Source organism: Alosa pseudoharengus, unplaced genomic scaffold (genome assembly GCF_046254945.1).
Source record: "Alosa pseudoharengus isolate Yale_2024_CS ecotype anadromous, Long Island Sound unplaced genomic scaffold, YU_APseudo_1.1 YU_APseudo_1.1_scf_14, whole genome shotgun sequence".
Classification (NCBI taxonomy): Eukaryota; Metazoa; Chordata; class Actinopteri; order Clupeiformes; family Clupeidae; genus Alosa; species Alosa pseudoharengus.
The window spans coordinates 33,685,016-33,698,602 of record NW_027468609.1 but is presented as its reverse complement, the minus strand read 5'-3'; the positions used below and the strand labels follow the sequence as shown (position 1 = coordinate 33,698,602).

The 13,587-nt window shown below is 43.7% G+C and overlaps 1 protein-coding gene across 3 annotated transcripts in view; it reads right to left on the bottom strand.

Annotated features, from left to right (window-relative positions):
* Positions 1–13,587, bottom strand: part of sfswap (splicing factor SWAP) — a 109,461-nt gene that overhangs the window by 80,785 nt on the left and 15,089 nt on the right. For all 3 annotated transcript variants that reach the window (XM_076284753.1, XM_076284755.1, XM_076284754.1), the window contains exons 5-10: positions 13,525–13,587; positions 12,827–12,927; positions 10,003–10,168; positions 1,821–2,250; positions 1,367–1,591; positions 607–700 (exon numbers count right to left, since the gene is read on the bottom strand). The exon at positions 13,525–13,587 is cut by the window's right edge and continues 163 nt beyond it. In XM_076284753.1, the coding sequence (XP_076140868.1) occupies positions 607–700; positions 1,367–1,591; positions 1,821–2,250; positions 10,003–10,168; positions 12,827–12,927; positions 13,525–13,587 (1,079 nt within the window). The remainder of the gene's footprint in view (positions 1–606; positions 701–1,366; positions 1,592–1,820; positions 2,251–10,002; positions 10,169–12,826; positions 12,928–13,524) is intronic.

Below are 13,587 nucleotides of genomic sequence, written 5' to 3'. Positions count from 1 at the left end.
GTGCAGGGAACAGCTGTCATTGGTAGGCTGCATGCAGGCACATGGGTCAGACAGGTTTAAGGAGCGCTTGATTTGTTTTGTAGCGGAGCGTTCTATGGGTTGCCAGGTTGGTTCTATGGGTAGAGCACGCATTTGAAATATCGCTCGATCACGCAAATTTGATCGTGGGAAGCCAAAATCGTGATCGTGATTAAAATTCGATTAATTGTGCAGCCCTAGTAAAAGGGTTACTGTTCAGGGAGGAGAGGATAGTGAAATTGGGCCTGGTCCATTACAGGAGGCATCTCCACCACTTCCCTGGACAAAAGAAGCGGCTATCTCATGAACGCCACCCCGCTTTTGGGGAATATGAAATCCCCAATGGAGGAATTGGTGATGGAGGAATGGAGGAGTCCGAGAGTACCAAAAGCATTTGTAGAGCAGTACAGCATTTTCTCCCTTTTAAAAAGTGATTGTATCAACCTATAGTCTGTGATAAAGCCAGGATGAGAGCGAGAGCGAGATGGAGAGATGCGGAGAGGAAGAGATAGATCTTAACAGAGATAGAGAGGATGGGAGAGGAGAGCGCGAAGAGTACGGGGCAAGAAATAGACCATGAAACAGTACCTCTGGCAGTCTTCTCCCTTCTTTCTGCATGAAGTAGTGCTTCTTGAACTCGTAATAGGTGTTGTACTGGTGCCAGGACTGCAGGAAATCAAACCTGCAGGGGATGGTGGGGTGGGGGGGGTGGGGGGGGTGATGGAGGAATGGAGGAGTCCGAGAGTACCAAAAGCATTTGTAGAGCAGTACAGCATTTTCTCCCTTTTAAAAAGTGATTGTGTCAAAGCAACAAAAGCTTTGAGTTTATAGAGGGAAACTTTCTTGGCTCGCCATTAGGTAAAATGGCACTAAAAAAAAAATAACTCGGGCACAGGCGGTAAAACAGTATTGGCTGGATCTGCAACAAAGCTCAAGTCTGCCTTCAAACAAGAACAAGCTCTTTAAAAACGACAGAGGCTTTAAACCAAGCAGTGTCACAGCGAATCTAATCCAAGTTCACGTTTTCATTTAGGGAAATAAATATACAGTATATTCTTAACTGTTTCAATTTACATCAAAGTTACATGCTTTTTCCATTTGCCCCTTAACAAAGTTAAAACCTTAACCTTTGGCAGCAGAGGTTTTGCCTAAAACACAAAGTAAATCTATGCAATATGTTTAAATGGCTGATTTCTGTTTGTTTTGAGTTCAAGGTTCAGGCCAAGCATGTCAATCATGTAAATGTATGAAATAGTATAACCAGCTTTCTTGCCATCTGAATTCAGGCACTTGCTGTACTCCAGTGAGACGTGTGGGAAAGCTGGGGGCGTAGTAGGAGGCTGCTTACCGTGGGTCGTTCTTGGCGCGGACGCTGCCCTCAAACTTCTCGCCGTTGCGGGCCACATACTGTGCCAGCTTGTCGATGACCGGCTGAATGTCTGGGGGCGGGGGGATGATGCTCGGGGGTGGAGTTGTCACCGCTGGTGGCGGAGTAGCCACTGTTGGGGCGACCGGAGCCACTGCTGGGGCGACCGGAGCCACTGCTGGGGCGACCGGAGCTTGGGGCTGTACACTGAGGTCATAAAAGGGGAAATTGAGGAAACAAAGAAAAGATGGAGGGGGAAAAAACATGAGCATACACACTAGGCAATGAATATGTGAGAGAAAGCCAGTGAGTGAGACTTGAGTGAGTGATTAGAACACTTCACCCTTCCACGTTCCATCTGTATGTCCTAGATGGCACGCCAGAGCAAAGGCTGTGTGTGTGTGTGTGTGTGTGTGTGTGAGAGAGAAATACACACCTCGTCACTGTGCTGACAGCCGGGGCGCTGTAAGAAACCAGACTGGGGGGGGCAGAGTAAGTGACCTGCGTGGGGGGAGCAGAATAGGTGATCTGCGTGGGGGGAGCAGAATAGGTGATCTGGGTGGGGGGAGCAGAATAGGTGATCTGGGTAGGGGGAGCAGAGTAGGTGATCTGACTGGGGGGAGCAGAGTAGGTGACCTGACTGTGAGTGGACACTGAGACAGGGACGGGTATGGGGGCAATGGGCACTGGTTCAGGTGGAGGGGTCGTTCCTGGGGGCGGGGGCACCGCTGAGGCCTGAGGTGGCATCATGCCATGGGGCAGAGTGCTGTAGTACGCGTTGGCGTCGATCCCGGGAGGAGGAGGCGCCAGACAATACGTGCCATCCGGGAGCAGGCAGTACCCATAGTACATTGGGGCAACATTAGCTGTGGTTTCAGAGAGAGAGAGAGAGATAGAGAGAGAGAGATAGAGAGAGAGAGAGAGAGAGAGAGAGAGAGAGAGAGAGAGAGAGAGAGAGAGAGAGAGAGAGAGAGAGAGATGGAGAGAGACGAGAGAAAGAGAGAGGGGAGAAAAAAAGCAAGAGACACAACTTAAAAATGGATCAAAGTGTGCAAATGAATTCATATGTATTCAAACAGTTTTTACACCCCACCCTAGTCCCCCATACTTCCTCAGTGTGTCTATGACGCGTGTAAGCTCCCAGCAAATGTGACAGCCTCGCCGCTCTGAGTGAGAGAGCGGGAGCGGGGAAGGAACATTCATCTAGCACCGGCCGCCGCTCAACGCTAATGCAATTTCAGCCTTTGCGGCAGGGGCAGGCAGCGAAACACATGCACATCCATGCACGTGCATGTACATATATAGACACAGACAGACACACACTGTACATACATTCATATTCATGTGGGTACATTTCATCTACACACAGACCCATCTGAACAGACAATGAAAAAAAATCCTGATGTTGATATAAGAGAGAAACTTAAAATAATCTGACGTCTGGATCACTGTTTGCTTAATTAAATTTACCCGTCAGTGAAGAGATTAAAAAAAGAAAAAGTGCAAGAAAAGCAAAAGGATAAAAAGAAACAAGGGATGAAAGGGAGAAAAAGAGGATAAATCCGCCTTTTGTTCAAGGCCTCCAAAAGTAATTACGATCAGATTGTGCTGGATGTGACACATGTAAAGTAGATATACCCTGTGCCTCTCCTCGCAATGTTTATGTCCCCGAAGCCCCTCATTACAGCTATCAGACATGTGTTTTATCTACCATTGACTGTCTCAATGGCCCTCTGAAACTCCTGTAAATGCGAATGCACCCACATAAAGAGGGGAATTATGACTCACAGATAGTTACATGAATCACAGTGGCTAAACTGAACAGTTTTAGAAAATAGAAGAAAGAAACAAAAATTGATGAGTGGGGACATTGAACATACCTGTTGGAGGTGATTCGCAATTTGAAGTTGGCAGCTAGGCGAACTGGCAGCACGCTGTTCTGAATTCAAACAGGCTTCCATAAATAACTTATCTGTTCCCTACCGCTCTACCATAATTCTCGTGGTCTCTTAATTGATTCCTGTGCATGCTGAGAAATCAGTGACTCACATCCGGTTCTCAAGGAGAGCAACTAGAGGAACACTGCGGGCCTAACAAAAATGGATGGAAAATCCTTTTGTTATGCTCATGCATCAAATGAACAACTGCACCAAGAGACAATGCCACTTGTGTTCACTCTACACTATGTTTTTTTGTTTACTGACCCACCCTTGGGGATCAATAAAGTATCTATCTATCTATCTATCTATCTATCTATCTATCTATCTATCTATCTATCTATCTCAATTGCAAAGACTGTTAGCCTTACATGTGTTACTTATAGATGCACATCTTGTTGCCCTTAATTTTTGGCCAGAATGGGATGTTTAGTGTATGAGAGAGTGATGGATGGAAATCTTCTTTTGATAAATGAGAAATGGAGCTCTATCTCAAGAGAGTTCTCTGTGTGACATTAGCATGTTTATTCCTTCCTCCATCTCCAGAAGGCTGATGAACACATTTCTGCCTCAACTGATCGCTCACCTTCTCTCTTCTCCCACTTTCTCACGCCGAGTCTGGCACAGGGCAATACATATCAGCTCTGCTCATCCATTAGAACTAAAAGAACGAAATTGAGACCAAGAACAAAAAAGAAAAAAAAGAAACGCCAGCGAGGAATGAAAGAGTAGGAAGGCGGTGGAAGAGAGACTGTAATCAAAGAAGAAAACAAAAACAAATATGAGTGAAACATGATGGACTCCGTGAGTCTTGTTTGCAGCTGTAGTGCTAGACCGAACTCCTATCGTTAGCGGATGACTGGGCGCTTGGGCATAGCAGTAAGGAACACGGATAGCTCCGCACAGTAGGTCAAGAGGCCTCATATCAATCCATCACGCCTGGCTACAGTCACATTTCTTCACTTCATGCAGCAAATAGACACGCGCCTCCACTGGGACGCAGCCCCGGATAGATAGATCCGGAGATCGCAAGGTCACCCAGAGAGTACGGAGGCTGTTAGAGCGAGCCACGGGGGATCCCACAACGTGAGGGGAAATGTTCCACGTCTCTGCAAATCTCATTCTGCTTTCGTCGTTTCCAGAGCCACTTTACTTGCATGTACTGTGCTGCCATGGAGTTACTAAAGCATTAATATTGATTTAATTTTGGGAGCCTCTTGACATCTCCCCCCTTTCAGCACGAGTCGTTTAATAATACACCGGACGAAATCTTAAATTCCTTGTGATAGTACTGAAGCATCTATGCACAAAGGCCAGATCACTCTCGAATGCTTATCAAGAGTAAAGCACTTAAACTGCAAAATTTCTCAATGATGTCCCTTAACACCAGAGCTACACATTTTTTTTTAGCAAACTGTCTGAAGATAGTGGAATGTCTTTAAAATCAATTAGTCAATTCAGAAAAAAACAGCCATAAGCACATGCACGGTATTTGCACACTTGCACATCTGAGCTCAGTTTTTTGTACCAGAACTAGGTCTTGTTTAGGGGACAAGCGGTTTCTTTAAACAGGGAGTCTGCAGCAGTAACTCTGTGAGACGCAGTCCCCCAGCATCAGATCACTGAGCACGGAAGGCCTGTAGAAAGGTAAGGCACGCAACTTCTACCTTGAGCTCCTCTGGAAACTTCCAGGGCATGAAGGATTTTTTTTTACCCAAAATAATGCACACAACAAAACAAACTAGAACGAGAAGCAGCAGCATGAGGAGGGTGGGGGGTGGTGGGTGGGTGTGTGTGTGGGGGGGGTGGGGGTGCTGTGTCATCAGACACAAAGCACAAAGCAACACTGCCCCTCTCTCTGTGCTGCTGGGATATCACCACCGCCAGCTGAGTGCTTCACCATCAGAGCCCAGATCAAGTTCTCTTGGCTCTCTCCAGCCTCCAACACCTGTCGTCTAAATAGTCACACAACTGAAGTTGGGATTTAGTTCGGTAACACTTTACTTGACAGTATCGTCATAAGAGTGACATGACACTGTCATGAACACATGACACGGTCATGACACATGAACCCTAACCCTAATCCTAACCCTAACTTGTTATGACAAAAACCGACACTTAATGACAGAAGTGTTGCGTCATGAACCTTTATGACTTGTTTATGACACGTTCATGAAGGTGTCATGTCACTCTTATGACGATATTGTCAAGTAAAGTAAACCCAGACAATCGCTTTCCCCCCCGTTCCCATTCTGACGGCCTAGCGAGGGTTGGCTGGCATCATCAGGGAGCTGAGGGGTTTGGTAGGAACAGTGAGACAATGGGCAGCTGCATCAGCACCAATAAGCAAATGCATCCTCTGTATTTATGACTGACCATGCAGAGGGGTCTAACGAGGCATAGTGGCCTGGACTAGGGGTGACCCCCGAGAGAACAGTTCAGAGGTCATACGCCTGGCTACACAGAGGGCTGCAGCAGAGGAGGAAGAAGTAGAGGAGAAGATGGCATCTGCTGTGCAGCCTGCTGACTCACAAGTTTGATTCTGGGTCAGGACACATCTTACCGAACTCCCACACGATGGAGACGAGGCACCAATTTACGTATGTGGAGCGTGAAGGGGTCAATTTCCATCGCTATCTCCACTCCATTCAGTGGGTCGAAATAAACCAACATTCACTGTAGGGAAATTCAATTAACTGCCACAAAAAATGGCCCTGACCCTAAAATCATATTTCAGTGGTCACTGCTTCGGTGGGTTGAAAGATAGCAGAAGAACTAATGCTCTTTATTTCTAGGCCTTAAAAGATAAGTCTTTTAAAGTGTTTCTTAGAGGGGGAAAAAACTGTCAGAGTCCGTTTTGGTACACCAAACCATTTTGGACTCAAAGGACTAACCACAACATCATCAAAGTAGTTTAAGCCCTGAAAAGCCATGCCTGATCAATAGTGCAAAACTGTGTGATTGGGGTAAAGAAAGACAGACAGTGTGTCTCCAGCAGGAATCAAGACCACAGAAGGCCGTCTGATCCCCTTCTCAACCCATCGTGATGCACAAATAGGGGGATATTTCGTCTAAAAAAAAACCTGCTTCAACTTTGATCTTCTCAAGCCCGGAATTTGTGTGAAGGAACCACAGACAGAAAAGATGTCATGCAATGCAGAGGGCTCGATTTTCTGGGGCATGAAGAAACTTTTCCTTTTGAAGTGACGTGAAGGTGTTAAAGGGACTGAAATCGCTGGTAAGGCTACGACACGTCACATTGAGAGGGGAAGTTGTCGCGCAAGCAGAAATTTCTTCACATATCTCTGTGCCATGGAAATTGAGACAACTGAGTGGATTTGGTTGAGATCTACATATTTAGTCATATTTACATATTTAGTCCTGTCATCTGTCCTGACCCTCAAAATGCAGGGCAATTGGGAAGAAAAACCATCACATAGAAAATAGAACACATTGAGAAGCCCTCCCTAACTCACTCACAGTCCCTGCCCTTGTCCTTAGTACATTGTATCTCAAAAATAAATGTCACAAGCATCACCATGGAGGTATGCACAGGTGCCAGATTACATAGAGAGCCCAAAACCCACAGGATGGTGATGGTGATGTGTGTGTGTGTGTATGTTACTGTGAATAAATGTGTGTGTGTGTGTGTTTTTAAGCAGTACATTTGGGCAAGGGGCATTCTGGTCTTGCTCTCTGTTGCTGTGTGTTAACAGCTGAGGGAGTCAAGGAGGCACAAGAGTGTATAGGAGACTAATAGTCCTCTCTTTTCCCCTTGTTCAAGCATTGACCTTCAAGATATACCAACCTAACTTATCTTGTGGATGCAAGCTTGGGCTCAAACATTCTCTACTTTGCCTCACAGATTGTTATTACACCGGCACCATCACCATAATATTGTACCGTTAATAAACTTCATAGAGTTAACAGAGTTAAGTTTCAAATTTTATATTCCAATATGAAAACAACTTAAGAATGACTGAGGTGACTTTTTGGTTAGTGCATCTGTGTAAAAAAAAAAAAAAAAAAAGAAATCTAATCTATTTGTGCCTTCTTATACTTTAACGCTACACTGAACGACAATATTACATCATGCAAAAGGGGAACACTAGGGGGTATAGTGTGTGGTTCACCTCACTGTGTGTTCACTGTGTGCTGAATGTGTTTCACTAATTCACGGATTGGGATAAATGCAGAGACCAAATTTCCCTCACGGGATCAAAAGAGTTTATATACTTACTATACTTATACTACTTATAGCGTGGTGGCTAGAGAGCTGTGCAAGTATCCAGTAGTTTGAAAAGCTGTGGGTTTTATTCCCAGCTGCCCCAGCTATGCCATTTAACAAGGCGCTTAACCCTCAGATGCTAGTCCTGTAAGTTGCTTTGGATAAACGTGTAAGGCAAATAAATGAATGAATGAAAAGGTGTGGGTGTTTATGATGTCCTACTGGTGCTGTGACTGAGAGGCTCCGTTTGTAATGCTATTTGTCAGCATATTAGTTTGAAGGACAAGCCTTCAAGGTTTCTGGGAACGCTAATATTGCGTTAGTGTGTTAATGTGGTGTGATGCTTGGATTCCTCATTCCAGACCAAATCAATCACATTTTTCTCTGCCCTGGCGACTATGCAGCAGACGTCCAGGAGTCTGGTTTTCAAGTAGGTCAAGTCAAAGAAAAAGAGATCCATGCAAGTTTTCCTTTTGTATCAAATATCAAAATGTTACAGTAAGACAATTGATTTATTTTGCCTTACTTGACACTGAAATGAGATGATGTATTGTACAGTAGCTACCTGCAGTAGCTGCATGAACTTCAACAAACCTCCATCACATGAAGATTGCCAATTAATGGTTTGGAGTGACCTGAGGGCTAACAGAACAAAAGTGTTTTGTTTTTTCTGAGGAGGGTCTCCATAAAAGGCAATGAGCCTTAACTGCAAGGTAGTGCGCTTTTTCCAGAAGAATATTTGTTCTCAAAACCAGGTCAGGTTAAAGTCTCTTGTCCTTTCTTCCACTGCTTTCAGACATGCGTCCTGCTACCCTTCTTCCCACCTCAAGGACGACATCCGCAGTCTATTCAGAAGCATCTCCTTGTAATGCACTGGTAAATAAGCCATCTCAATGACACAAACAAAAAAGTCAGCTCTTGACTGAATGTGGCATTGTGCATTTATATCCTTTACATTGCTGTTCTAGAAGATGAATGTAACATATTTTCCAACAAAACATTTGTTAAGCACCTTGTATTGCTGTTTGCACGAAAGGTGCTTTATAAATAAAACTGAATTGAATTGAATAAATGCTTTCCAATATTTGCTGATAATCATACAAAGGAATTTAAGCTCCCTTTCAAAAGGAGACACTGAAGGACAGCAACAGATATGAGTAACGAGCATATCTCTCGCCATGCCAATGAACTGTACACTGATCTCAGTGGCTCCAAAAGGCTTTGCCAACAGCCAAACTCCTTCCTGGGGGAATTTGCATTCTCTAAATGAATGGATTATAAGCAAGGAAACTAGATGACGTAGACGGAGTCCGATGTGACCGGATACACAGCAACATTGTCCAAACAGACTACCAACCCAATTCAATGAGGCACACAAAAACAGTTCATGCGTGATGCTTTGTACAGGGAATTGAATTCCTTGACATAACAGGTCATGGAGTTTAATTTAGAAAAATTATTCAAGCAGATGACTAATTGTAGGACTTCAATGTCACCTCAATTGATTTTTACAAATACTGTATCCTTTCAGGACATCCTTGGCTGGAAAAGCAACATTAAAATCACTAGATACCATTGTCAAGGTCTGCACTACTATGGAAGCCAAACAGCACTCTAGGCAGACTACCAGAGCAGGAAGGGGTAATAGATTGTATGGGCCTAGATGAATGGACTAGAAAGTTGCTGTGGGGGCATTCTCTCTGCATACAAGCTAATTATCAAGTTTGGCTCTGTGAGTGAAAAGTTATGCTAAGTGAAGATTTGCTCATAATCCCCTGCAATCTGAAAACTTTTCCACAGACTAGCTGACCTGTAAATGGCAAGGTGCTGAACGTGAGGTTTGAAAAGTGATGACCCCCCCAAAAGCCTTTCACTGGGTTAAACTTGGTGATTAGCAGCTCCAGATAAAGCTTAAGATTTGAAGGCAGCTTTTCACTCTGTATGAAAGTCCTCATCTGTGAGGAAGCGTTTCCATACTTAAGGATTTCAGTGTTTTCTTTTTTATTTCATGACCTCATACCTTACAACAAATGCTTACCATCTCTGCGCCGCACACAAAGAAGACATTACTACTACACTATGCACAGTAATGTCCTAATCTTGAATTCATGTCTCTTTCCACCATTGTGTTATGCATATTTTTGAAATATGTCATATGGAACAGGCAGAATAAATAGATCACCCTCCCCACCACACCAGCATTCAAGCTTCCTTTGCTAAATCCACACGGATGCTCCATCACAATGGTGCAATACAGCACCACTGTGATGCAGTTTAACAGTTGGCATATGTTTGCGTACATTAAGCCATTAAATTAATAGACTACTAATTTAACTATAATATATTTAATAATTTACCCACACAATTGACCTCTGAACCTCACAGTCACAATAACGGTTTGCTCGGGCTTCTCGTTTCCACAGGGTGGACAGTTATAAAGCAGCTCTACTCACGATCGGTGGGGTACTCTGCCTGAGTGGACACTGCAGGCTGTGTCTCCTCTACCATGGGCGGGGCTGGTGCAGGGGCAGCGGCAGCAGCAGCACCACCATTCTTCTCCTGCTGGGCTTTGATGACCAGCGCCAACAACGGGTGATCCGGATCGATGACTCTGAGGGGCTGCAAAGCAGAAGCAGGCATTAGAGAGCACCAGCAGTAGACAACCCAAGTGTTGAAGGACCATTGTGGAATGGGGTTTAAGGACAGCTTTAATATGAGACCAGGAGACATGTCTTGACAACTACATTCACATCAGGGCTCTAACAAACCAAGTAAATACTGATTAATTACTCATTAACACATAGTTCTCAGTAAAAATTTCAAGTTTTTGCCTGAAATTGCACTGTGCCTATTTACAAGGGCATTGTTCCCACCTCTTTTGGGGTCAACCATCAAGTGCTGGAGAACCTGTAACTTTCGTAGGAAGCAGTCAAGATAACTGTGATGTACTGACAAAGAGCTACAGAGGCTAGAATATAGTTTTTTCTTTCTGCCGGATTACAAGCATCTCTGAACTGACCACATTTCAGCCCTCTAGGTCACTTGATATCCCTTAGAAACACAACTGAGCCCTAGCACCAGGTCTTGTGAAGCTGTGTGCAAACGTTGATCAATATAGAATGAAAATATGAGTGCTTTAGACTATTATTTGCCAAGGTATGCCCATGCGTTTTGTAAAATGCCTATGGATACTCCCCATAGGACTTTTTGTTATCCAAAATGCATACTGACAATCAAATGCTTACTGCACATGAACCCCTTTGTGTAGAAGCATAATCCTGGTCTCAAATGAAAGGTAACACTTTGAGGTTTCTTGTGGACTATTTAGATTGTATGTCAGGTGTTCTGATATAGACTGACTACACAAAATATGGAATTATTACAAAAAAGTCTCTATTTTTGCATTTACTTTGTTGGTTCAATGAGTGTGTATAAGATAGACTATACATCTGTACAACTAATATTGGATAATACAACATGGAGATTCAATTTCTATGGATTCTTGTGAATATTTCAGTACCCAATATGAGGCATCTACTTATTGTGCTGCAGCTACACTGCAGCCAGAAGTCAGGGTATCACCAAAAGCGGAGGAGGGGGAGGGGGGCATTTTGGATCAAATTTAATTGAGACATAATAAAATTAATCTGAGAATGTAAAGCACTATACAGATTGTACATGAAAAAAGTTGCCATTTTTGGATTCCCAAGAGCCAAAGCTTTGAAATGGTGTATAACATTACTATGCTACATAGCAATATGGTGCATACAATTGATTTAGAATGTTGGGGGGAGGTGGGGGAGGGGGGTAACCGGAACGCCGGCGGGACACTGAAAGTTATTTGGTTAATCAATGGTGAGGCTCAACAATAATATTTAAAAGGTACCCTTAACAAGATTTGCTCTCGGGTCCCCCTCTGGTTGAGAAGCACAATAATAAACAAACTAATTAAATTGAGGAGGAAACTAATTCAAGTTAGGGAGGAGTTTCCTACCCAGAACTGGAAAGTTGCTAGGTCTACAGAGGGCCACTCAGACAGTGGCAGAAGCGCCATTTATCATGTTACGTGTACGAGTGGCATCAAAATGATTCTATAAACGCTATGTTAAGGTCAAAAAACGAACTTACAGGCACACAAAGCCCTTTCAAAACAGTTAGACAAACTATTTAACAAATAAAATTCAAAAATGCTTTTGAGCCTTAAAAAGTTAAAAATATAAAATGAAAAATAGCTTTCCTCACTTTGAAGATGAGAATCATCCTCTAGAGTGCCAAGCCTAGCGTTCCTATCTCTCTAACTCCCATCAACAGCTTAGGGAGCAACAGAAGCAAAAAAACAAACTTCTTTCATATTGGGGAAAGGGAAACAAAAAACAGAGTTTGTTTAATTTGGATGAAAGACCTGATAGGTTGGTTTATGTAAGAGCCTTTTTATCTTGATAGAATACTTTGTGCTGCGCACTGCAAATGACAGTGCCTGACATGGGCTAAACGTACAGAATATATAATGAGGTGATGGAAAAAATGTAAGGGAAAAAACAACAACAAAAAAAAAACACCTCTTCCTACTTCTCGTTCTACAATAAATATGGGAGGAGAAAAAAAAAACATAATCTCAAGTGCTTTGAAGTTGGATGCTTTGATATCAGGCCCAATTACGTCTGGACTGGTACGACTTAACGGCAATATGCTGTCCATTTTGGGAGAGAAAAAGTGTGCCTTCTCGTGAACACTGTGAAAGCCAATCTGTGGCTGCAATTAGTGAGCAGTTAAACCCCATGAAAAATGCAAATGCAGAAGGCTGAGCACACAGGCTTTGGGCAGGATGGAGGGATGAAAGAGGAGAGGAACGCGGGCTGCGGAAGAGTAATGAAGCAGTGTCATGGTGATCCAAACTGATGAGTTCTATCGGCCACCACCGGACAGTGAAACTCCCCCGATCCCCGGTGCGCTTCTAAAGAAGGACATAGACACGCGCGTCTAAGATAATGAAGAGGCTTTTTGAGCGTCAGGGGGGAGGATGTTTTGTAATAGATGATAGGAAGACTTTCAAGTTGGTTGATTTTGTTTATCAAAAGGATAGCAACACATCAAGATCAGAACAGGAGTGGACATGGCCCTGATTTAAATTTTTCCATGCTGAGTAGTTAACAGTGGAGATATGCGGAGGCCATATTTGACCTTGGGGAGTGGAAACAGTGAGTCAGTGATAGTTTGAGACAGAGTCCTAAGGATGGAGGAAGGAGGTTAGCGGTCCAGAAGGAGGGAGGCCTATACCTTCATCAGCTCCTCCAGCCGGGAGCACTTCTTGGGTGCCATGAGGCTGGGGTGGAGGTAACTGCCATCACCATCGTCATCAGAGTCATCAGACTGTGTGTCTGTGGATGAACCAAAAGAAGAAGGGGGGGGGGGGGGCAGAAACAGAGACAGACAGACAGACAGACAGACAGACAGACAGACAGACAGACAGACAGAGAGAGAGAGAGAATATTAGACCTCTGAGGATGAATAAGGCCAGTAATCAAGTCGCTCGTAGAGACAGTACACACCGCTAATCACAAGTAATAGCACTGTTTCAAGGTGTAAAGAGAGGCATTAGTTCCAGTTGCATAGAAAATATTATAGCTTGTTCACATCGGATGACCTCTGATAGTCTCTACGGTGTGGTTGAATACAGTATGTGTGTGAGAGATTTATTCTTTAAATCAATGCCACACCGACCCTACTCAAATGTTGATGTAAAGTCAATACCTAACACGTCATACCTATACCCTTAACAACAATGAGTTTATTCATTCATGACAATGACAAATTATTTGTTTTGAGAGAAAGAGAAAGAAAGAGAGTGAGCATATATCTGCAAATAGATGAAAATGTGTGAGAAAAGAAATGCGAGAATAGCTAGAAGACTAGAAGAAATGGGTAAAAAGTGGGTGTGATAATAGAACGCGATAGCAAAGTGTTCAGCATCTCACCCTGCTGCTGACCATGCTGGTTGTCGGAGATGGGCGTGTAGCGGCACTCCTTCATGGCGCGGA